The sequence below is a fragment of the Topomyia yanbarensis genome, chromosome 2 (assembly GCF_030247195.1).
Source record: "Topomyia yanbarensis strain Yona2022 chromosome 2, ASM3024719v1, whole genome shotgun sequence".
Classification (NCBI taxonomy): domain Eukaryota; kingdom Metazoa; phylum Arthropoda; class Insecta; order Diptera; family Culicidae; genus Topomyia; species Topomyia yanbarensis.
This window is the reverse complement of record NC_080671.1, coordinates 184859546-184886735: the sequence shown is the minus strand read 5'-3', so window position 1 is coordinate 184886735 and position 27190 is coordinate 184859546. Positions and strand designations below refer to the sequence as shown.

At 38.6% G+C, this 27190-nt stretch overlaps 2 protein-coding genes across 3 annotated transcripts in view; one reads left to right on the top strand and one right to left on the bottom strand.

Moving 5' to 3' along the window:
* LOC131682376 (solute carrier organic anion transporter family member 74D) lies at window positions 1-25566 on the bottom strand. Its single transcript, XM_058963801.1, has 8 exons — window positions 25181-25566; window positions 24759-25104; window positions 17344-17564; window positions 16757-17285; window positions 10201-10256; window positions 9652-10140; window positions 864-1050; window positions 1-811 (listed from the first exon to the last, which is right to left on the bottom strand). The coding sequence occupies exons 1-8, from the start codon at window positions 25260-25262 to the stop codon at window positions 214-216; spliced, it is 2508 nt and encodes an 835-aa protein (XP_058819784.1). The 5' UTR covers window positions 25263-25566; the 3' UTR covers window positions 1-213.
* LOC131682377 (solute carrier organic anion transporter family member 74D) overlaps window positions 10998-27190 on the top strand; it is a 63520-nt gene continuing 47327 nt past the window's right edge. For both annotated transcript variants that reach the window (XM_058963804.1, XM_058963803.1), the window contains exon 1: window positions 10998-11321. The gene's annotated coding sequence lies outside the window, so the exon portion shown is untranslated. The remainder of the gene's footprint in view (window positions 11322-27190) is intronic.

The window sequence follows — 27190 nt, the reverse complement described above, 5'->3', positions numbered from 1 at the left end:
TTATATGTACTTAGCTTACATTTATTATAGGCAACAATTAAACCTATTGCAAAACTTCGTTGTGATACAACTCGTTTTGACTTACGTCGTCACATAGTTTCGATTGGCATAATTTTTGAGCAGCTTTGAGCCCAGTTAACACCTCCAGACTACACACTACAATAACTCACTCGTATTCTATTAATACACTATCGAGAACATGGTAGAACACACTTAGAAATCCGTCTCCGGACTCATGGGTCTCCCGTCTCGACTCTTGGTTCTCGTATACCCGATGCCACCTGGACTGCTAACCACGCTCGACTGCGGTGATTCAAAATTCCTTGCACCACCTGCAACTCCAAATGAGGCTGGATTTTGACCCGAGTAATCTCTCAAACTCGTTAGTGGGCCATTAGATTTGCTTAACCGCATGGCATCCTCGTAATCCGAATCGTCCTCGTCTGTCTTGTCCGGTGGTAGGCTATTTGCCGATCTGAAGTCCAATTGTTCATCCAAATCGCTGGAAGACGCTCGAGTCGGTAGCTGCCGGATGACCTGTGCGTACGTTGCTGATGGGCCAGCGATTGGAGAAACAGACCGAGCAATGTGAGGATAGTCATCCTGGGTGTTTTGGATGGACTGGATAATGGGTGCATCCTGAGCGACAACAGTTGATGTCTGGAGGAAACTGTTTGAAGGAGCGATTGATGACAATTCCCGTTGCTGTTGCTCCTGATGAACGCTGAATGGTTGGATCTCGCTGTCTGGGGAAATAGTTGGTCTGGAACTGATGCGTGCTTGCTGTGTGATTAGTCGCATTTCGATTGGTCTGGAAACAAAGGAGTTACTCATAGGATTTGATTAAAAAATCACGTACATACCGGTATGCATCGTCAGGATCATCGCCATACAATGGCAGGTCTCGTACGAAGTAAAACACCAAAATGTCGAAAATCACACCAATTATGATTAAAACGGCAGTCAATATGTTAACGGTTGTTCCAAAGAATGGTGTCTCGTGGATGAAGCACCGTCGCTGATCAGATGACCAAAACTGGCAGGCGCTGACTGAAAGAATAAGGTGCAAAAGGGGGGTTATTAAACAATAATGAGTGCATTTGTTTTTAGGATTCGTGACAATGGAAATATATTTTTTGCAATGGAATTATATTTTTTCGAGAGTTGTCCTACTGGACCTGTAGAGCTAGGTTCTCAGAATCACTCACTACAATTGCAGACGAGACGGGAAATGTTACCCACTAGAACACTTAAGGCTTAAGGCCAATTGCAGCGGGCCGTGATTCTGAATGTGTTTGTAGTTTAACGTGTTCGATCGCTTGTGCGTTTATATGTCGCATGGGCTAAATTGTATGTAACTTCCAGTGGACAAATTCGATTTTATAATCGTGTGCCTTTTGAATATTCGGTGTACGGTTCAGATTCTGACAGGGAGCTTACCCCATATCGCTAGAGCTCCCGGTCATGTCACCATGGAACGTGTTATACAGTGGATATAAGAGTTGCCATAAACAGCTTACGTTGATGAAGGAAAATGATATTGTGGAATGTCTTCGAAATTTTGTAATAATATTCATAACTAAACCTGTCAATTTAGACTATTTTCGACCACGTTTTCCACGCAATTGGGCTATTGTAAATATTCTAAGAAAATTGTAACGAGCATTGGAACGTAAAAATTGAGCAGCTTGTAATACTGCGAGAGAAACACCTATCATTATGAAAAAGGATTTTTCGTGTTTCTTGCACCACCGTTTTCAATAAAAAATAGTTTTGGAACCCAGAAAAAATATGGGCAGATTGATCCCACTATTATTCATTAATTTAAACATTACTGAATCATCTTAAGGGATTATATATGTTGAGGTCAATCAAAAAATCGATATTTCGTATCTTATACCACCACGTGAGGCTATTGATGATATTTGGTCGTTACACGAGCGTCGGCTGGGTGCTATCAACCATGTACTGTAGCAACTGCATGAGAGGGTGCCAGCGGCCAGGGCACACCCCGCAGTATTTTTGCCCTTACCTTGTCAAGCGGGGCTCTGACAGGGTTGACTTTCTTGCTCTAGCTATTGGTGGGAACCAATCGGAAAACACGCTAGAGTTGGCAAAAATCGCAATAGGATGGTGCCTTCCCAAGTGCCAAGCGACAGCGTTTGAGAAACACTGAGTCGCAAACAATAGCAGGAAGAAGCCCCAACTGAAAAATATAAAGAAGCTGTATCGTAGACTGATACAACAAACTGAGCAGTGCCCAAACATCAATGAAATGGCCAAGTCGAGTTCGATGGCCATCATTCTGCGTGGGTATCCTGCGAATTCCCTCAGCGATAAACAGCTGAATGCTACTTGATGTGCAGCGTCATGGAGCAGAGCTCAAACAATCGAGACCCAACTTTAGGAAGTGTACATATAAACAAGGGTATGGGACAAATCATAAATTACGTAACGCAAAAATTGCCCAAAATTGACTCCCCCCTCCCCTATGTAACAAATTGTCACCAATTTCTCTATCCTCCCCTATTACGTAACAAATTCTTCGAGATATATTTTCTTGGTCAGTAAAAACATGTTACGTAACGATACAGCTTACTTCCCCTTCCCTATATGTCACAATATGTCACAAATTGTCGTAACCCCCCCCCCCTAAAGGCGTTACGTAATTTTTGAATGGTCCCCATCTCGCAATCGCCTGTGCAGACAAGGATACAGTCATTCATTGGAAGCCATTGAAGCGTTGCAGATTCTAAAACAGGCGCATTATATCGGGTATTTCCCGCCACCATCGGCAGGTCCGATGGAAACATCCTCCGCCAACGAAAATTTCTGCACAGATGGTCGCTGAAACGTCGTAAAGAGAAGCACGATCCTTAGAACGGAAAAGCACCTGTTGGTGGTAGATGAAGATTCAGTGAAACTGATAACCTCCCAACACAACCAGCTGAACTACGTACTCCGGAAAGCTAGAATTCGTCATTTGAATAATACCTCGATCTTTACCGAACGTGGAAGTTCTAGGCACCGTATGCGGCTCATGAGCTGAAACGAGATGAGAAGGTCGGAAACGGTCTGTAGGCGGAGGTGCGTAAACGGCAAGAGCCGAAACAAATACTGGGCCGAAGAACGCATCTGAAACATCGAGCAGCATACAGCCTGCGAATGGCTGTCGGCAAAAGAAAGGGGCGAAGCATTGGCCCTAAAAATCGCCGGCACAAAAAACATCAAAGCAAATTATTTTGAACTTCAGACTTTAGGGTTTTAAAACTAACTTTTATTATACGAACTGCAAGATTTTCTAAGAAGTAAAATAAATTATTAGTTTTACAAATTATTAGTTTTACAATATTTGACTTATGTAGGGGTATGTAGTGTCACATATATCTACGGAATCGCAAAGTTTGTATTAACATTGCACAAAACAATGCACAGTGGGAAAAAATTAACCTAAAACGCACCTTTTTCTTTGAAAAGGCTGGATGACGTTTACCAGAAAAGGTGTTTCAATTGCTAGTACTTAGTACAACTGTACCTCAGTGTCTCCCATAACTCAAGTGTAATGTTGGTCCTGGCTTTACATTTCAGAAAGAGGCTGATGTGGCTGATCAAAAGTTGTATTTCTTATGCAAAAATGGAGAGGAATCGATTGAAGATAGCTAGAATGACCGAACGAAACGTGGGTACCCGTTTTACCCCAACTCTTGCCATATCTCAAGTGTGAAGTTAAACCTGGCTGTGCTTCTCGGAAAGAAGCTGAATGGGGCTGACGAAAAGTTGCAAATCTTATGTAAAAACCCCAGAAATCGATTGAAGATAGTTAGAATGGCCGCACGAAATGTTTGTAGCTGTTTACCCCAACTCTTCACTTAATGCAAGGGGTGAAATATACCTTACTCCACATTTCAGGAAGAGACTGAAAGCGGCTGATCAAAAGTAATTTTTTATGGTTAATTGTCCAGGGAATCGACTGAAGGTAGATGAAATGATCGGACTAAAAACCCGTTTTACCCCAAATTCCTCCCATAACTCAAATGTGAAGTTAAACGTGGCTGCACTGTTCGGAACGAGGCTGGAAGCTAGTGATGAAAAGTAATTATTCTTATGTACAAAACTACAAGGAATCGATTGGAGATAGAATGACCGCATGAAACGTGTACACCCGTTTTACCCTAATTCTTTTTATTAATGAAGCGTTATGTTGTACCTGGCTGTGTTGCTCGGACAGAGGCTGAATGTGGCTGATGCAAAGTAGTAATTTTTAAGTAATATAATCTGGGAAATAGTTAAGAGTTAGTAAGAATAATCGCACGAAACGTTTGTGTTCGTTTTACCTCAATTCTTCATATAATAAAAGTGTGAACCTTACTCAACATTTCAGAAAAGGACTGAGAGCGGATGATGAAGAGCAGTAATTCTTATGTAAAAAATTCAGGGGAATCGATTGAAGATAGTTAGAATGACCGCACGAAACGTGTATACCCGTTTTACTCTAATTCTTCAAATAATGTATGTGTGAAGTTATGTTTTACTCATCATTTCAGAAAGAGCCCAAAAGCGGCTTACTAAAGTAGTTTTTCTTATCTTTAACAGTTCAGGGAATCGATTGAATATACTTGGAATGACCGCACGTAACATGTTTACGCGTTTTTCCACAATTTTACAGTTAGTGTTAAATTATACATACCCCACATTCCAGAAAGAGGCTTATAAAAAGTAATTTTTATGTTAAATAGTCCAGGATATCAATTGAAAGTAACGAAATCAATTTCTCGGGTTTTCATAAATGAGAAATTCTACTTTTGATATGTTGCACTCAGCCTGTTCCTTAAATGATTAATTTAAAACTTGAGTTCTGTGAGCAGGGGTAAAACGGGTACATATGTTTCGTCATTTTATTTATCGTCAACCGATTCTCCGGACTGTTTGAGAATTAATGCATTCAATCAATCGCATTCTGCCACTTTCTGAAATGAAATGATTCAGATTTAGTGCGTTCCTTCAACTATCTTCAATTTATTCTCCAGACTTTTTTAGATAATAATAACTACTTTGGATGGGCTGTATTCTACACTAACAAAAAGGGGAATTAGGGCAAAATAAGCATGATAGCGTACTTTACGGTCATTTTAAATACATGCAATCGATTCCCCAGATATTTTTTCATAAGGAATGCATTTTTTCGATAATCGCAATTAGTGTTCTATCACGCTATTGATAATAGTCGCGTGTATGATTCTTTTTTTCCCACTGTGCAATGTTTGTACAGCTAGATTGTCAAGATACGAACTTTATGACGTATGAGGGTTCAGTTTACAACGAATGCTGTTTTATAAGAATGTTTCTGTATAACACGTGTAAATATTACACACAGTACTGCATACCAATCATTCGATGACTTTTCACTTCACTGAGTCTGAACTTTGACTTTTCACCACTGAGAACTGACATACAAGTAAAGTTTTCAACTTGTTTAAGAAATAAAACTGTGGCTTTGAAATGACAAAAAACAGCAAGTAGCAACTTGCCATTAGCCGGCGCTTCGATCGGCCAGCAGTCGCTATACGGGACTTGTGCGCAATTAGAGCCATGGTACTCAAGTGAGAGCAAGGATGTGAAGTAAACAGATCGGAAAACTAGAAGTGGCAGGCCCTTAGAACAGGCTTAATATCGTACGGGCTTAATCTTTGTCTTCTGTTAATTACATTTTAACGACATTAAATTAGCTAGAGATTACTGGGCAGGGGAAGCTAATTTATTTAAATGTTTACACAGGTTGTTCGGGAAGGTTGGTTCAAGCTTATATGTCTGTTCTCTGTGTTTTCACTAAGCCTGAAGTCTTGTGTCATTTCTATAAGGGGCCGTACACAAATGACGTAGCTTTTTTTCGGCGATTTTTGACCCCTCCCTCCCCCCACGTAGCATTTGGTCACAAAATTCTAACCTCCCCCTCGTAAATAACGTAGCATTTACCTACCCCCTCCCCCTCGTCCCATGCAAAGCGCCCGGGAGATGAAAAAAATTACATATGTTTTTCAATTATTTTAAATACATGTCCTTTCAAAATGTTTGACGACTTTTATCAACATTTTCATTATAACAGCAAATTGCGTGCAAAATAAGCCCATTTCATGACAAATATAGTGTTGATAGTTTTGTTTTGAATTTTATAAGTCAAAGGGAGCATGAAGAGAAGTTCTCTCAGTTCACAATCGTGCAGCCGCCAATGATTGTAAGAAGCATACGTTCATCTAAATTACTAAATTTTGTTTGGTTGAATCCGAAGTGAAAATTTAATTCAGCTTTCAAACTAAGTCTACTAATTAGCAACATTAGCTAACTAATGTAGCAAGTTAAATCCGCATACAAAATCTTTTTGTATTTTCGCGAACTTGCAATTCCGCGAATCGTAAAATTTACCTCATGAAAAAACCGCATCAAAAGTAACTTGTTTGAATTTAAATTTATTTCTCTTGGGAATGGATGATCATTAAATTGTTTTCTCTAAACAATGGGTTTTAAACTTAATGCTACGTCGCACAACTTCTGACCCTACCCTCCCCCTCGTCACACTTCGTCACAAATTTGGTATACCCTCCCTACCCCCCAAAATGCTACGTCATTTATGCATGGCCCCTAAACGAGGTCGAATATTACCCCAGCTTAAAATCTCAAAATTCTTCATTTTATTTGTACAACAGAGTTCTGACAGAGAACCCCCCCCCTTCTATTTTATGGAACGAGCCCTAGAAAAAATTGGGGTTGAGACGGTTCATTAAGTTGACCCGGAAAAACTCAAAAATTCCCATTTAATAATGAATTGAGTAACTTTCGCTATTTTCATCCGATTTAAACAAACAAGTGCTTATTTTCATTGGATGTTAGCAAGCCTTTTGAATTGCTTTATCCTGTTCAAAAATTTTACCAAAGGCTAATTTCTCTTAAAAACGACGAAAAAATAAGGAAAGTTCAACAAACTCGCAAATGACGTCAGAATTATTTATTGGTCGCACTAAAACAGAATGCTCAAACGACCAAAAGTACATTCATTTACCTTTAATTTATTATACCGTAAAATGGGTGGACATTGATCACTTTTTCAAAAAAAAATCGAATAACTATCTTCAATTCAAGTAGATGTAACTATTTGCATTTTTTAAACAAGTACTGGTATCCATCTATTGAAAATGTTCAAATTGTTGGGCATTGTATTTAGTTTTTCTATAAAAGTAAAATTAAATAGTTGCAAATTTTCATTCGTTGTTTTTGGGGTAACTTTGATTAGCAAAATATATATCGAAATAAGAAATAACGCTTAAAAAGTTGTGTAAATTGCATATCCGTAGGTAACTTCATGGCGCGATATTGTGTCGTCTCGTAAGAAAACAAAATTGTCTAGAAGGATACAGCCGACTTTTTTCGGGACAATAGTCGAAATTAAATAGTTAACAACCAAAAACTCGGATTTTTAACAAAAATTATTGGACAAAAATATTTACGATTTCTGAAAAAGTGATCAGTTCAGTTGAAGTTGATTGATTTCTTTAATATACAAGGAGTTGTTTGAACAGATTGAAACGATGCATAAGAGTTGTGTGTGTGTGTGTGTGTTAACCTTCTGAATCGCACTAGCCGGCAGTGGTATTATGAAAAAAAGTTTTCTGCATGTGATCCTATCGCCCGACGCAAACAACTTAATCTCGGGATATAATAGGTGTTAGCTCTGCCGATTTTCATATAACCCATTTCAAAATAACAGAGACCTAGCGGTACATTCCGAGGCCATTTTCCCGTCGGGAAACCTTGCTCAGATATAATACGTGTACCAGAATTGTACCAGTATTATAATCAAACTTTCGATACCATGCCACGAATGCGTGTTCAAGGAGTTGACGCGTATTTAGTGTTTAATTTGAATGACTGTAGGTAAAGATAAAATGGAACGAGCTCACCGGTAAATAGCTCAGGGTTTATTATGCTGCTTAACCTCGATTCCAGTTGCATCTACCGGGAAAACACTTATTGATAGCTACTCGCTTTTCTGAATTGGCTCGATTCATACTGGCGGTTTAACACTGTAATTTCTTAGTGAGCAACAGTTTCTTGAGCCGATCTGTTTATCTCATAGATCCGCATCGTCAATGGTCTGCTTCTTAAAAATGTCGTCTTCGTCTCTACCGCCAAATAAAGGTAACTAGTAATGTGGGATCGGTATTAAGTCCACCGGAACTAGAATTTCTTTTGCCAGCGCGTTCGTTTTTCCATTTTCTCCCATTTTCAAGCCGAATGGCTGAACATTTAACTAGATTGTATATTTAGCTCACTGTAAGCAGCATCTTTCCGCATTGAGAGCGTTGCTGGTGATGATCCCATCTCCTCATGTCTACGATGTTTCGGGACTAATCTCCAGAATTTAACTCCCGACTAGTTGCCATCGAACGAAACCAGAATTATTGCATTTTATTTCGTTGATCACAAACGTTTCAATCATCATAACTACATTTTTGAACCAATTTAAGTTTTTTAATTTTAGTCAATAAAAAGCAACGCGAAAAATGTTGACGTCTTTTGATCAACGTCTACTCTAAGAATCATTGAAACGATGTCTAAGAGTTGTATCATTTTCAATTTGAATTTGTGTTCATGTAAGATACATTAAATGACGAAATAATCGTTGCCGATAGATGCTGAACATGTTTATAATATTTTATTTCGATTATTTTGTTAGAGGGAATCATCTTATCGTACGTTATTGAAAAAAGTCGCATTTGATCAACCTTACCCCGGTGATCAAAGATACCCCGTTTTGCGATAAAAATATTTCATATCGATGCACTATAACCGAAGATATTTGGATTTTACTCAACGTACATTTTATTTTAAAGATGACTTTCATTTCATGACTCTAACTCGAAAATTGTTCTACTGTAGTTTTTTTGGGCTTTATTTTCGGATTCAGCACACGCTTTTACATTGAAAATGACCATCAGTTTGTTGAGTTCAGAAATGCTGTAAACTAGTATTACTGGTAACTGGCCCTGAGTTAAGAAAGGCTAAAAAACAATCAATGCGCGAAATTTGTGCAAACATCGGAAACTTTGCAGAGGCTGTTCGCCTTCAAAGAGCCTTATCTAAGGATCATACAAATGCCCTAAAGCAAGTGAAAAAAGGTGATAGTTCTGTAACTACTGGTAATAGTGGAACATTGGATGTTCTAATGAATACACCACTTTCCCGGTTCGATTGCGAGAAAATGTGTTGTAATATGTCAGATTTTCACATCTATCAACACATTCGAACCCCACAAATCTCCCTGATAATATTCTTCTACCAATATTTCTTTAAAATTCTGTGAAATTCATGCCATCTATAAGTTGGAGAGAAATTAGGGTAATATTTATTCCAAAACTGGTAAAAAAGACTTGACACTACCCCTGGTCTATATACCCATTAGTTTGACAGCAACACTTCTGAAACTGATGGAAAAACTACTGGACCACTCTATTCGAAAGGAGCATTTATCGAATGTTCCGCTAAACGAGTACCAGTTTGCATATCAGAAGGGTTGGAACGACTCTGGTCACAGCTTCTTTTGAAAATGGATCACCGTATAAGCAAGATAAACATTGATCTTTTAATGTGAGTACTTACTTGCAATTGCCTGATAGGCAGCAGTTCCCGGCAAATACACGACCAGTCCGACCAATGTGAGTTCCACTGATAGCGCAAGTGCCTTATCCTGTGGCAAAACGGATCGAATCGATATAATCACCTTTCCGATCAAAGCCGATCCTAGCAAAAGTGCCACCACAACGGCCAACACCTGAAAGATGATCCAATACTTCTGACAGTCCTGGATGCCGCAGGCACCTTCCGTGGCCATTCCTCCCTCGGCTATCACCAACTCCGTATCGATGCCACAGGAACAGTCCGTGTACACGATTACGTTGTTGATTTCCGAACGATTCTGGCATCCGGCGTGGCAGGGCGAGAAGTACGTGTACACACTGTCCTGGGGGCATACCGGCGAAAAGGGCACATTCTCCGGACAGATGCAATTGGAAGCGCAAAACGGCTTCGTTAGTCTTCCGCGATAAGCGCCCGCAATACGTTCGTTGTCGCACGAAAGGAATATGAATGCTGTGAATTGATTTGTGTGATTAAGGCGCATTTGTGCCAGTTTAAAACAATAGATCTCACCGACAAACAGACCCGCAGCTACTAGGCCCACAATGATATTCCAGCCGGCAAGTTTCCTGTACGGATGGGAAAGAAGAACAGATCAGACGATCAATTGAAATTCAATTTGTATGTTATCTAGGATGTTACATGTTCGATAAACTGGACGATTTATTTATTCAAGATGGCAGTGATTCTGACAAGAGTAAAGAAATTATTATGGGATGATTAAGATTTAGATATGTTTGATTGTCGTGATACGCATCGTTAGCCTTATGCGATAATATAAGGCATAGAACTCGGCACTTTATCTAAGACGTTCGATCAGGCTCTGATCGAGAAATCATATTTTACGAATCTACGCTCATAAGCGACAAGATCTTTCCAAAAATAGAGACCAACAGAAATTATCTCAATCATCGTCAACAAAAGGCGCAAGTCACGTGACTTGACTCTGTTTGACGAGATCGAATCAATTTTAACAAGTAGCAAATTGGTTGAGATTGGCCGTGGGGACTACCCGGTTTAACAATACGCGATTAAATAATAAAAGCATGTCTGATGGCGGGTTCGATAAGCCGCAAAAAACAGAGCAATTTCTCGTCGTTTCGCGTAAAGATGAGCACACAACACTGGAAGCGATGAGCTCTCGCGGTTTGCATATGTATGCAAATCCCGAACAGTCAGCACAACTTGTGTGGATTAAACATACTGTCGCTGCTGGTCTGGCCACTTATCACCTTGTTTCATACAACAAATTCCAGCGCGTAGCATCACTGCTAGCAGCTCAAAACGATCGCGGCTAGTCTCCGATTAGACTCGGTGTAGTACACATCGCGTAACGGGTGATTCGCGATCGGTGGATCAACGTATGAGTCTAAATGTTCGTTTTTCCTTCTCTCAAAGGTCACAATTCTGCGTCACACCTGTTTGTATTCGGATTCAACCGCGAAAGCTCTACTAACTTTGCTGCTGGTGGTAGCGGGTAGTAACGTGACTACCCAAAACGGTTTGACGCGGCGAGGCTTGATATATTGTAAAACAACTTTTAGAAGTGCGCGATTTCGAGCCTCAAACCGCAGATTAAAAATAGTGTGTGCTTGATTGAAGGCAGAAAAAAGTGTTGTTATAAAAGAAACCAGGTATTTGCTGTGCTACGTGATTAGAGTTAAATATTTGTTAGAAAAAGTGTGCCCCATACAGCAGGTCGTCATGATTCGGCGAAATCATGCGTATTTGCAAGTTTGAATTAGTGGAAAATAGCAAATACCGAGTAGACCAATGCCGGGTGCCACTCATGCCAGGCTTCAATGTTTGCAAATATCTCGGCTGGAACAACAGCCACTTGTTGAATTTACCGGAACGCATTGTTTGTACCTTCGGCCATATACACCATGTCACAGCTAGGTTCTAGTCATCACAAATTGTTCGCCGTCAATGAAGTGTAACATAGCGGTAATTTTGCTCTCAGCTAGGAAAAAGTGATAAAAAGGTGTAATTGTTGCAGCCGTTTTTTTTCTGATCGTAGCCGTTGTGTGAAACGACAAAAAACTAACTTTCTAATTAATCTTCACCACCGTGATGTGTGCATAGCCTGACTTTTTTGTTGGTTCGGATGTGACCCTTTCACAGTAGTATAAAAAGTTGGGCAAACTTGTTTACTGAAAATTGGAAAGCCCAACCATGTCAAGCCGCCTGAGTCAGGATGACTTTTAGTTTTGAACTTTTTGGATTGAGGATCAACTCAAAGTCCGGAGAGAGGTCACACATTTGACTTGTTTAATACAAATTTATTTAAAAAACAGCTATGACACAAATTACAATGTCCACTGAAGCGAGTTTAGAATCTCAATACTTATGACCATATTATTTAAAATCTAGCCGCTACAACCTTTATTCTATCTAGTGGTCAGTAGAGCGCCTCACTTGACGTCAGTAATGATGATCAGGTGACGGTGCAAATCGACATCCAGTTTTGCTTTTCTGGAATCTGAACTCTATAAGAACTCAGCTTTCTTCTTGCTTTTATCGATTGTATATGACTGCTATGGTGACTGTGACAAAGAGGCTGGCCAATCTCTGTCTGTCATTCTTGTTTGTAGAAAGTTTAGAAACGATTCATATCAATCTGTTGGATCTGTATCTCAGCAATGATTGAACCGATCTTAACCAAACTACTTTGAAATTAATGGATATGCGAATTGAACGTTAATCTGATGTTTAGTTAGTTAATAAAGAGTGAACATACAATTATTGGTACACTTATAACTAACTCTGATTTTTTGCTTACTCGACAGAGGTTTACCTAATAATGCGTACGTGCGTGATTTTGTGTATAAGATAGAACTAATGCTCATTCGCGACAAAATCTGAACAAGTAGACAGACATAGGTCTCTAGAAATATTCAACCAAAAATTGAAATATTCTTCACAGATATGGATGTTTGTTTTATCTAAATATATATAATTCATCGATATATAAAAAGCGGTTTAAAAATAGCAGCGAAAAAACTGCGTGTTAGAAAAGTTATGGTCAACCCAAAAGAAAATCTGGGATAACCATTGTAGCTGCTTTTTCCATAATGTTTGGTATTTTTCATTGGTTGTTACCTGCTGTTGGCATTTAGACTTCTCTATCATCACGAGAGCCTAATTTGATAGGACGACTCCAGACAGTTCGATGAATTTGGCTCTTTCGGCGCATTATAGACATGATTTGCTTCTTAAATACAACACAGCAATGACGTTGTTAGAAGATGCCAAATCTAGCCATAACGAAAAGAGTACATTATGACTACACTAAAATCGTTTCTGTAAACAATATTTCTGGTAGATATTCTGAGGCACCATCCTGTTGGTACGAAGAATTTTTTTCGAGCAAGTGTTTAACCCTCACATTCTGCCTATTCTTATGGTACAGAACCGACACTACCTTGAATGACTTTATTCCTTAATGATGCTTTGAATTGCGTTGCGTTGTGACGATGATTTTGGCGGATTGCACACTGAAATCATCATGTTTGACTGCTGATTATCTAATAAGAGTTGATTAGGAAGTGGTAAGTAGGAATGCATACCAGTCCGAGCCATATTAAAACCTCAACAGCATGATAGCCATCATTGCCGGCCGCCCCCATCTTCATCGTTCACGGGAAAGGTTAAAGGATAATGTAGACGGGAAGTGTTGATGCTACACCTACTTAACGGAGCGGCGAATTTTCAGTACGATGATCCGTGATCATCGATACTAGTCAGGAGGCATTGTAATTTTAACTCACTCACATGAGAAGAAGCTTATCCGATGTCCCACTTTTCCGAAATAAGATGAGTCGCAAAATTCTCCAACTCCAGAAATAGCGGGACAATAATTTTCCCGATACCCTTTATCTGGTTTTTTCATTCTCACCGGAGAAGGTGGTAATATTTTAATTTCGTGGAAATCAATAAAAGTGTCAAAATATACACTTTATTTCCAAAAACAGCGAAAAAGAAGCATGATACACTTGTTTTTTCGTGTTTTGGAATGGCAGGTGCAAGGCAGTAAGCGCAAAAAGGAAACCGTGGTAAACTCATTCGCTCATTCTCCAGCTGTTGTATTTATCCGGAGAAATTGTGTGAGTGCCAATAGCTTTTTGTGCGAAAATGTGAGTTTTTATTGTCGAATTAGCCAATTATCCGGACGCATTTACTCATATGCGTGGTAAATGCAATGCCTGCTAGTCAGATTAAAATCTTATTGAGACTGATATCCGGACAACTATTTATTTTTACGGAAGTGTTTTCTCGGGTAGATCTTTTCACACCCTCTCATTCTGCTACTATCGGCAGAAGGATGATAGCACCCAGTCGTCGCTGGTCTAAGGACCAAATGTCACCAATAGACTACGAACTATTGGAGAAGGGGTGTTGGGCAGTCGTACGACGAAACTTAATCGCGATGCTCTCACAAGAGCGCTGGGCGGCACTGACTTCCATCTTCCGGATACAATTCCGGGTCCTGGTGGTCAACTGCTTCGTATCCTTGGCGCGCCAATTATATTTGTGCACTAGGGCACCGAGGGAGCCGAAAAATCCCTCAATGGGATGGCACTGGGGCAAGTTGGTGGGATTCCTTTCATTGGACACGTACGGTATCTTTTTCTACTCAAGATACTCCAGCGTCTTATTGGCGTAATGGGAAGACGCCTTGTCTGGCCAAAAGACGTACTTCCCATCCGCATGATGCTCCTTAAGAACGGCAGAAGAATTTTCTCAAGACACTCCTCCTGGTACACTTGTTGATTTATGGCTAGACCGCTCGGCTTGAATCAAGGCTTTGAAATTCCTCTGTTCAATATGGCGATGTACAGCATAACTTTTTTCAAATTTATGCTTAAACTTATAGTTTACTTCGGGGGTGTGGCCGACTTGTCGCTGGAATAGTAGTTGTCATTTCCTGGAATGTGGGTCTTCGAGTGCGGAAAGTAACTTTCGTCGTCCAGCACGAACGACGCACAGTGGCGGGCCTTCAAACAAAAGTCGGACAAAACCTCAAATGTTACCTAATTTGGCTGAAAATTACAATTTAAACTAAGTTTGAGGTGCTGAGCTCATTTTTGATGCCAAAAGTAGTAAAATATTAAATGCATTTTCCATACAGTGTCATTGAACCTTTCTTATAACTATGATCCCGTTTTCATGTTAGATTTTCCGTTACTGTTCACCAATGTCAGCAATATCACAAAAAATTAAAAACACTACTTTAAATCCATTGTATAACGTATTGGTTTACTGTAGATTGGCTAACTATTTTACACAAAACACCATGCGCCTCCATATCAGCAACAAAGCTTCAAAATCTCCTTAAACCTTTTTGCGCACCTAGGCGCAGAACGAGACCATGATATTCGAAAAGTACAGGTTATTTACCATAGAATGTATACTATGTGACCGTTCCGAAATTATTCCGAAATTTGTACAAAATACATTAGTGAAAAAAGTATTTTTGATCTGACCACCTCAAACATATTTAAACCAAAAAGTCATAGTTCCAAGCAAATTTACCAAATGTATTTTATTCACTAACCAAGTTCTTTTGTTCCTCTACACAATGAAACTAGTTGTGCTAAAATCGGACTAAAATCAAAAGAGCAACATGCATTTGAAGTGAACAGAGCAATGGTGGTTTCGGTAATGAAAATCATTAAAAAGTCAGGACTTTGCTACGTTTAAACTCATGTTAAAAATCATGTTCTTATCCAATGATCATAAAATTTTGAATATATATCATTCAATACATGAGAAATTTAGGAAAAATATAAAATATCAATATTTCAAAAATAAATTTTCGAGGTTTTGGCCAGCCTCCAGCCACTGTGCGACGTCCGTTTCCAAGCTTGCCGGTAAACTGTTGATCTGTCAAAGATTCTTCAGCTATGGATGAAAGACTCCATTTTTACCACAACTAACAATATGAACGAACATGCAAACAAGGATGCCTGGGAAAACATATATAGCCGACGTAATTGAGAAATGAATGAATTCCCTAAACTGTCTGGAATTCGCTCAATTGAAATGAGTTGGAGTATGATCAAAGTTGAGAAATGGCTAAGGGTGCTATTTCAACGGTCAGATAATCTGATAAATTAGTTTTTCTGGTTGACCAGCAGCTAGTGCAGAAGTTGATAGCACGTATCAAGCACTAAGTTAGAATTTTCATTCGAGAAGAATAAAAAACCGCAAATCTCAAGCTATATTTTTATACTACGTTCACACTACGAGTTAAAACGTGTTTTAACGCTATCTTGATGACGTTTTTCTTGTTGCTAATTATTATAACATGTTTTAACTCTGTAATGTGAACATAGTATTAAACTACATTTTCTTGTAATTACGTTTTATTCTAAACCACAAATATTCTAATACTACGTTCACACTACGAGTTAAAACATGTTTTAACGCTATCTTGATGACATTTTTCTTGTCGCTAATTATTATAACGTGTTTTAACTCTATAGTGTGAACGTAGTATAAGATACTTCCTTGAAAGCATACCGATTCGAAATTGGCGGAGCTTTAGTGAAAACTAACGTTCACTAGGTTCTTTTTATGCGATTTTTTTCGAGCAATTTTACTTCATCGGTCTACTTCTTTCTCTCTTCAACGTGGCTCTCACACACAGATATCTGTGACCTTTCTTCGTTATGCGTAAAACGAGGATTCTGCGCACGTTTATAGAGTATATTCAACTTAAAAGATTATTAAACTTTTTTTTGAAATCTGTGAAACTCAAATGTCTCAAAAAAAAATTTGAACAATGGTCTGGAATTTTATAAATAGCCGAAGTATAAGAATTCTATTTCGACAGACAACGCTACAGATTCATATCAATATTTCTTAATTGAATAATTGCAATAACGATCCTACAAGCACAACAATAGATCACACGCGACCTAATGAAACATTGAAAATATTCCATTTTCCTAGATTAATGGTTATGAAGCACATCAACTCAAATCATGTAGAATCTGTTTCTTAATTGTATCATGATAACACTAACATTGCTAATATGTTAACATTAAACCATCACCCAACTCACCTCGGACTGGGGTTTGCTTTGGCAATAATCAAGCCGGCCACAACCATGGCCAAGGCAACCACCGGGGCTCGCAATAGGTTGGTAATCAATCTTGAAGTCCATTCATCGTTCAATCCATTGACGTTTGAGGTGGGCAAGAAGAACCTCGACTGCAGATAGTTCTGCTCGTGTGCATTGAAATTGATAACACCGGTTTGAATGAAAACCAGCGCAAGCACGTTAAAGATGAGAATACCGTTGGTGAAGACGCGCTTTAGTGATGCCGCCAGGGCGATATCCGCCAGCCATTTGTTCCCCGTCAGCGATTGGTGACTGTCGTTGGTGGCTGTTTCGATTATTTCATCTGCTGCCTGCCGTACTAAAGTGGACAGCAATCGCTTGGGGAAAAGAGACAGCAGAAAACCAAACACAAATATGATCGGTGCAATTATGACCCAACCGAGCCACCAACCTAGCGTTGTTGCCCCAACGGCCAGAACGATTGCGAGCCCGAACTGGTGACCCCAAACGCGAGCAGCTAGTGCGCATGCTAGGAAGAAAAAATGTTATCTATTGAATTGCGAACGTATCGACATACTCAAACTTACCGATATGGCTGGGACTTTGATGTTCTCTCAGGTTATCATCCAGGTAGCTCATTCCTAAGCAGTAGAAGGTTACATTGGCGATGCCGATCAGAGCCTGGGCGATGAACATCAGTACCAACGTCGTGATGCCGTAGGGCTTCTCGATCTGGATGTCGGCCGACTGATCCAAAATGCAAACATTTGGCACCTCAATAGCAGCAATGGTTTGTGAGTCATTGGAGCTGTTCAGGAAGAAATTTGGGCGAATAATTTTATTAATTCTGTCATATTTATTGCATTGTTGGTTTTATACACGGGCTTCGCCGGTCGAGACTCTGGTTTTAGAATTTGTGTGAAAAAAGAGATAGATTACAAGCTTGAATGAGGACATCATCGACTACACCGACCACATACTCAACAATGAAGATGGCATTACTTTCATTGCGTTAACTTAATTTTTAAAATACCTGTACTACCCATGATCGCATATTTGTCTTATTTTCTATGGGATTTCCTATCTTTATGGGACTGATCACATATAGTACATTCCAACAAGAAATAATACCACCATAAAAGTAGTTTTTAGTTGGGAATGGCTGTACTTTACATAATGAAGCGTGTAATTAATATTTTTCAGTAATAAAGGTAGAATATGAATAATACCGTAAAAAAGTTTAATTAGTTTTTTGGATTTTCTTCATCAGTAACTACCTCAGCGGTGAAGTACATTCGGCCGAATGAACATTAGGCCGACTAAACATTAGGCCGAATTCTTATTAAGCCGAATCGTCACTAAGTCGTATTGTAATTATGCCGAATGGTCATTAGGCCGAAGAACACAAGGCAGAATGAACCAAAGGAAGAACCGAATAGCAAAACAAAACTAATTGGTTTATTATTCTTTAAATATTTATGTTACTGGCGTAATGGAATAAATAAATTAGGTTTTCGCCTAATCTGGCTACGTTGCTTGTTAAGATTTATCACCTAACTGGTACCATGATACCGCTAGATACTGATGAGAAAAATCCGGTACATTAATAACAAATTTTGAATGATTCCGTTATATTGCATGGAAGACTGACGAAATGGGTGAATCGGAAATTGAATTAGAAGCTTTGTGGTTCAGGGAAAATGCCTGAAATTGGAAGGATTTTCCCGAGTTTCAGAGAAGTATTTTAAATGTTGCAAGATTTCGTTGAATTCCGTTTCACTTTGCTAAGTTTATAGGATCACTGATTCTCTGAAGTTCATGGGGCAACACTGAAGTTCGACATCCTCCCAGATAACAAAAAAGCACGGAAAGCGAATGATAAGCATCTTAGTTGCTTGATAGACATCTTAGTCGTTTTCAACGCTATTTAAAATTCGTTTTTGGCCAATTATACGGCTGCATTGCTGGTGTACCATGAAAATGCTTTTTTAACGCTTTTGTGCGTCAAATTGATGCTTAATGGCAATAAACACGTGAAAAGTTTTTTGAATGCTGATTAAAATAATTTTGCATAAAGAATGCTAATATATTACAAAAGCATTTGAAATGCAAATAATATGCTCTTATACTGCACATACTAAGGCTTTTTTAAATCTAAATAAATTGTTCTAAAGTTTGATACAAAAAAAATAGATTTTTAAGATCTCCTTGAACTTTTGAAGACTTGTCTAAGCTTATTAGAAATTGATAATAAATTATTTTGCCAGAAATGCGATAATTCAGCGTTTTCACCAAAGGCTAGAAACATATATAATTGTCGCCGGATAGTGTGATTTAATTATGAAAGTAAAAGCGTGTGAAGATTCTCTTGTTGAGTCATGTTATAATTGATTTCCATGAGGACTGATCAAGAACAATTCAATTTGAAGTCCGCATTTATATTCCGGGGTGACTTTGATAATGTTCACCTACATTAAGTTCTTGATGACAATTTTTTCATTCAAATGTTTGTTTAAACCTCAAAAAGGTAAGCGGTCTCTGAGGCCCGGCAGTTACAGTTCTCTAGTTTTAATGGACTTGTAATTTAAAATGATCGAAAAGCCGTTGGAGGGTTTTTCTACGGTTGTCCAATGTTGGTAGCTGAATCAGCAAGCATCCCAATCAGAAGAGCATAACAAAATAATACCACAATTATAACTATGGTTGATATTTATAACAAGTGGGGTTATATTCAGATAACGGAATTGAAAGTGGATTGCGGACAGTTTTATATACTATCAATATTATAACATAATCTGTTATGAAACGATCAATTTATGAATTGATCGTTTGTTACTAGATGACTGTCATTAGATGATTATATCTAATACAGTTTTTATTTAATCTCTCACAGAGGTTTTTTTTTATTTTAGCCCGCCTCTTACCCCCACACCAAAAAGCTCACAAACGGAGCCCCCTGGTAGTGGACACGTCAGTTCTCAGCGTACAAAAAAGGTCAGCACAACAAAACAAAGTTACGAATCGCGGAAACGCTGAGAACAAAAAAAAACAATGCGAGACCGACAAAACACAAATTTGACAAGAAGTAGCTACGGCGAGTACCCAGCGGAAAAAATCCTTTTAAGGGTACCATCGCAGCTTTGCAGGAAGCTTATAATAATTTAAATTTATTTATTACTTATTGCAAAAAAATGCATTTATCAATCGTTTTTATTAAAAAATGTTAACCAATTATAACTAAAGGAATAAGCTCGATTGGTGGTGAACGAAGTTTAAAGTAAAAATTCTCCTATTTTATTTTTTAAAATTAGTTTCAATTTTGCTTGGGAGTGCGACATGTTATTTGCTTTAAATCAGTAGGAAGCTGGTTGAATAACTTAGGTCCGGTGAAAGAAATGCGTCTTTGACCAAGGTTGGTGGATACTCTGGAGTATAATAAATGATTGGCTTGTCTAGTGCTGTGAGCTCGAATGCCTGTTGAAAATTCTAGATTATTATGAGCAATAGTATTATGCAAAGCATTGTGGATGTATATTATTGTTTGGTAGTTAGTCAACCCAAGCAAAGATAAAATGTTATAGGCATTATTATTGTATAACAAAATAGTAGGGTACATAATTGTTTTTTTATAAATAATTTTAAGACATCTGTTTTGAAGCGTTTGTAGCTTTTTCAGATTCCAAATGCTGGCACGGCCCCACACAGATACAAGGTAGTTCAGCAATGAGTGGATGTGCGCATACAATTTTAGAAGTACATGCTGGGGAACAAAAGAGCATACTTTACGCATAGCCCCACATAACGATGCAAATTTTCTCTCTATAGATTGTATATGCTCAATCCAGGAGAGTGTAGGGTCTAAGTGAAGTCCTAAATATTTGAAGAAGTTAGTTTCCTGAATTACAGACTGCCCATTCTTGGGTCTGGATGCACGCCTATAGCTCTTCTAGATGAACGAATAAAGGTTTGGAAAAAAAATCATATCTCATTTTGTTTTAACTTTGATAAAATCATATCAAAATTTGTTACAATTTTGTTATCATTAGCCAGTTTTTTGTTTTATTTTTTGTTATTTTAACAACTAACCAGCCGGATTTAAAACAGGTTCTGTTTCGAATTATTTTTGAAACAAATAACTCCAGTTGTTATAAATCTGTTATTCTATTCTGATCGGGATCGATCTTCAAAAGAAGGTAGACATGCTGGGTCGGATCACGGCAACAAACACAAAGCATAGCGGATAAAACATTATTGAACGCTCTCGAATCGGGCGGACGATGGAGCAATACAGTCTTTAAGCAGTAAATATCAACAATTGATTGAGTGTTACGACGAGTAAACCCCAGCATTGAGGAATCCTTTGTGACGGTTGCAGTCAAATGTTCGGAAAGCTCAATTTAGTATGAAGGGGGATGCCGAGGTCATTTATCACAGTAGCTCGGCTGATGGTGATCAATGCGATTCTGTGGTCGAACGAAACCGGAGATCGTAATCGTGAGAAGGTGATAACATTGCTTTTGCCTGTGATTACTTCCATCCCGTTGACTAGGTCGATATCAGACTGAAGCTGTGTTGCTGCACACTTCAGTCTGTTGCTATCACCCGTAAAACCTTGAAATCGTCAGGGTACAGAAGACTTAAGTAGCTTTTAGGGGTTGTTGATGAATAACACGAAGATTAGTGGGTCTAAATGACTCCCTTGTGGCACACCCGAGGATACATCGAAAGATGTAGATATCGTGTCTTCAAGTCAAACGAAAGCACTTCGACCTATCATATAACTCCAGGTCCACTGTGTCAGCCAGTCGGGCTGCCCGATACATTTTAATTTCTCGACAGCGAGACGATGGTGAACTTTGTCGAAGGCTTTTGATAAACCGACGTAACTAGCGTTCATTTGCACACGCTTCTCGATTTTCTCGACTAAATTTGAAACGTAGCATACCTACTTCAAACGACGAACTGTTGACAGGTGCACGATGAATGAAAATATTGTCCAACAGTGGAGTAAATCAAAATTGTTCACATTGTACGATTTCATATAACTCGCCAAGGAAAAGTCACCATTTTGAAGTTTGTTTTTAGAATGAGGGCGAACATCCATTTTTGAGCTCTATAGGCTTTTCTACGGCTCATGTACGTACACGTTACATGACACCAATACTACATCACTAGCTGGTGGAAAATAATAAACAAAGACGGCAAAAGCAAATGGGATTGTTTTTAACCAACAAACTGCATTAGTGTTTGTGAGACCGACCGACAACAACTCAATAGATCATCCCGAAACCCATAACTACCCAAGTAACCACCAAATATGTATATGCAGTAAAGTAGCATTTCATTTGGATTTCAGATGATTCCTGCAGCATATTATCATTTTCATGCATTACTATTGTAAATCTGCTTCCAATAAACTATTTAAAAACTTCTTGTCATTAATCAGCATTTTGCAGGCAGAATAGCCGTAAAAAAGCATTTCCATGGCACAGCAGTAGGAGCGGTATATGGTTATGTGTTAGTAGGCAACAATATCGCGAGAATAGCGTAATTTGACGTAGTGACTTTATAGTCACAATGTATTTGAGCAAACCAAGCCACCAAAAATACCCCTACTTAGCATCCAATGAGGTATATATAGGTGTGGCAGAACACACGATTTTCTAGTATTGGCATCCAAAAATATGTAAACAATCTAGAAGCACAACGGGTCGACGCCATAGCGTTCACACGATTCAATAGGAGCGAAACGAACGGTATGACGAAAGCAAGTCGATTTATTCTGTGATCACTCACACCACTCATGTAAGATGCATCTTACGAATACCAAAGTGCCATCTTCGCCATAGTACATACTATATTGCTTAGCATCCACAGCGCCATCTGAACTTAACTAGTTGATGCAATGATTTCACTGATTATGGATGGAGGATAATTCTTTGCACAAATGCCACCAATTAACGAATTCAGAGCAACATGTTGGTGAGATCGTTTTCTGTTATACTTCAATGTTTATATATTTTACCTTATTAAATTAAATACGTGTCAGAATCAAAAATATTATTTTTCATTCTTGAGGTGTGAATATATTGCACATATCCAATTGATACGTGGATGTATTCGCGCGGGATTTATTGAATATGAAGACAGTCTCAGAATGTATGTGTATTATCAGGCATTCTTGAAATGGGACGTTAGATGTACAGTAGAGCTATCACCTTTCATCTCCAGGGCTAAACATGTGTACATCTATGGATAATACAAAATTTATTAATAAATAGATGCAGACAAGTTTCTTCCATAAAGCACTGCCGAGCAGTGGGAAATGGATTGTACGGTTAAGTTTGTCGTCGAACAGACAGCTGATTAAAACTCATCTGATCGTGTTTTCTTCGCCGGGTGGCACTGTGTACACGATATTGTCACGCCCAGAAAGACTATTCTATATTGTTTGAAAACTACAGTTTGATTTGCCTCCATTCTCAATTTTTTTATAAAACTTGGGGGGTACCCCCTAGCCCCATCCTCCTCTGACTACGTACCTGGATGGACTTTTGTCGTATTTGTCTGAAACTTTTGTCAAAAATGACCGCCTAAAACTCACTCGTTAGCGATGCGTACTATGCGTACCAGCTTTTCACATACACATATTGTGCTTCTGATGAGAAATTTGTTTCGCTATACGCACATGTAAAGTTCTTACCCAAGACGTCAACAATGAAACTATTAAGCTATAGTTTCAACATTTGCATAGGATGAAAGTGTTTTCTTCGTGAAATAAGAGCTGCCAGTTTTCCGGCTTTAGTGACCGCCTTACTATGAATACAGTAACTATAACGACATTCCCCTACTCAACTTTTTTCGAAAATTTTGTATGTTCCTTTCAGTCAAGACGAGATGAATGTATAAGTATTAGAATTGAAATCAAATATTATATGATGGATGATAAATATTAATATGACTATAACTACGTTCACACCACGAGTTAAAACGTGTTTTAACATTATCTTAATGACATTTTCCTTGTTGCTAATTATTATAACGTATTCAGGGGCGGATTCAGAAAAAAATTTCGGGAGGGGTCCGAAATTTCGATTTTAAAATGAAGATTGTGCAATTCGCAATACATAATAATCCTATGTAATGAATTTCAGTTTTGTTGGTCAAATTTGGTTTGGAATAATTTTGAGTTTGAAACTAATATAAAATTGAAACTCATTTAAAATTTCTCAACAAGTAAAATAATTTCGGAGGGGGTCCGGACCCCCAGGACTCTACCCCTGGATCCGCCACTGAACGTGTTATAACTCTGTAGCGTGAACATAGTATAAGAGCTCGCTGATCCCAACTTCTTATTTGAAGTGATCCTCCACTTTTCGTACTTAATTGTCTCTTCAAGTGAACTATACAATATTTTTATCGGTAAAATATAATTGTATTGCAGAACGAATTAACCACACTTTAACTTTTACGCAAAATATAAATATATCTATTGTTATATTGGACAGTATTTCAAAATATTTACTTAGAGTTTTTTCGGTAGGTTGATAAAATACAAAAAGTTGCCAAAACTCTAGTATAATCGGGTCAACACTGCACAAAGTTTTCACCGATCACAGATTTCGTTGCACTAAAGAGTATGTAAAAAGCGACTGTGCCATATATTGATTGTTTTTGCAAATTAGTATCATTTAAGCAGATCCACGTTTCATTAGTAAACGTTAGAGCTATTAACACCACCATGTTTGAAATCAAGAAGAATTAAATAATTTGTATTCTAGCATGTATGTAATAAAAATAACTAGAGTGACCCATCTTCAAACAAACAGTTCATCGTCAGTTTCAACTCAATATTTTCAAAACAGCAGCCGGGAAAAAAGTCGACAATCCGCATCAGTTAAGGTGTGAAAAGATAACAAACTCGTGGTTACATTCTATATTCGCAGAAATCGCGATAAGCTTCGTTATGAGTATCAAAAAGTACACAACGATAGCAACATACTTGTGAGTCAGCGTAGGTATGATCAGCATCAGCAGTCCAACAGCTTGCAGCATGAATATTCCACCCAACCACGAGATACGGTGCAATCGGTTGCCCCAGTAGGTCACTAGCAGGGCAAATAGGCCTTGCGATATTCCACTGGCCACCAGCAGCCAGTCGACGATGATTGGATCAAACTCGTGTTCGTTTGCTGCCTGATGGGCGGAAACCCTAAAATATGACTCGATACCACCCTGTACGAAACCGGCCAAGGACAGGATGATTAGAAACGATGTTGATGTGCCCAAGCGTTGACATCCCGGCCCGTTGCAGCAATTACACGCCCTTATTCCACAATCAATCGAATCTGGAATGTGAAAATTTCACTATCAGTCTGCGAAACCGGACTCGTTTGTCGCAGCACTGCTGCCAAAGACACTTGCCTTTCCCTATGTTATTTGCATTTGCCTGGAACTGCGGCAGCCGATCTTCATCGTCTCGAATCAAAGACGCTGGTCTTATCATCTCGCTACTGTTCAATTAGCTACGCTCAATTGACTTATTCATAAGCAATTTACTGGTAATAATAATTAATGCTGATTATGATACAATCTTAGTCACTTTTGCACATGTCGACTGAATGAAAAATACTTTCACTGCGCGAACTCTCTGATAACTGGATCCGAACTGTCGCAGAATACCTGTTTCAAACGCAACATTCGTAACGCTGATAAGCGTTTGTATCTAATCTTATCAGTGCAACTCAGCTTTTTTCGTAAAGGTCGACTGGCCCGAACACGAACCTGCTTCCGACGTTTTATCAGCATACATGCTCGGGAAAGCTTACTAATCGGTGGCGAAGTGACAGGGCATTGCAATCGGACGCTCACGCAAGCCTGTTATTTCGTGATATTGAAACGCAGGGGTTTCCAAGCGTAGACGTATGCTAGCTACATTTGTCTGATAAGTTGCACGACGATAACGCGAACAGCATGATTCAGGTACGAAATGTCTTGCAAGTCCACTCCATTGCTTCATGAATGCTGGACTTACACGATTCAAACTGACGCTAGTCTGGCGGTACGTTATGTGGGACAGTGGCTTTATAAGCTACTCGTTAAATGATCGAGTAACAGTTAGGAAGGACTATCTGTGTGTCAATTGACAGTTACTCTGCCAATTTAGAACCGATACGTTTTGTTGACCAATATTGTGCTCTTAGTGGTCAGTTCTGAAATTCTCTTGATTTTTGATTGAATTTCGAACAAATTTTATGTCTTCCCGAATTTCCGCGGGTTGGAACATTCGTGTGTTTCTCGGAAGGTGCTATTAAGATTGATGATCTGCTACTGCTGCTGACGTGTATTGCCGTTCATTACCGAAGCCAGTTTTAGTTCACTTTAACAAAAGCGACATATAGGTCGGTGTAAACAACGTCGGTTTGAATACGACGTTACAAACTTTCTGTTGCGTAGGATGCTAGACATAGCAGATTATTGCTGTTGAACGACCAGACGTGAAGTCATGTTGATCGTCACTTAGGTAATGCTGTTGTGCGAATAACTTTGAGACAACACTCAATGAATTTATTCCATGGTAGTAATATGCGTCTCGCCTATTTTTATTTGTATGCAGTGGCGGATCCAGGGGGAGGGTCCTAGGGGTCCGGACCCTCTTCGAAATTATTTTATTTGCTGAGAAATTTTAAATGAGTTTCAATTTTACATTAGCTTCAAACTCAAAATCATTCCAAACCAAATTTGACCAACAAAACTGTTATTTTTTAAATTATTACGTATTACGAATTGTACAATGCAATGCTCATTTTAAAATCGAAATTTCGGACCCCTCTCGAAATTTTTTTCTGGAGCCGCCCCTGTGTGTATACACTGGAAACACGTTCGCGTATTTCCAGCAAGAATGAAAATTGCCTCTAGCAAAAAATATTTTGAAAGATGTGAAGAATCGGAGTTACCAAAACGTTGAAGTGAGTTTCCAGAAGTACTGAAGGGAATCCTTCCTAAAAGATGATTTAATCAAGAAGAAGTCTCATCGATATCAACAGCACCGACCGGAACTTTTCTAATAGCGACTTCAATTAGATCATCTGTGAACACTTTATACGCAATTCATCAATTATAGCGGGGTATCCTCTCTAATAAGGACAATATTTGCAAATCACCCTATTGCACAATGTTTTAAAACGTCGTTTTCGTGCTCAAAATTAATAACGATAACTTTAGGAGTATAGTTTGTTCTTGCCTTTATGATTGCGCATCTACAGGAATACATGTTCAGTGATTAATTCACTTATAAGTGATATATGAAATTTATTTCCTAAACTAATTAAGATAGAATTAATTAAGGTTTTTTACTCATTTGAAATAAAAATTAAAATTTTTCACGAAATATTCTACCATTTTATGAAAAAAGCCCCTGGAAAACTCAAAGTA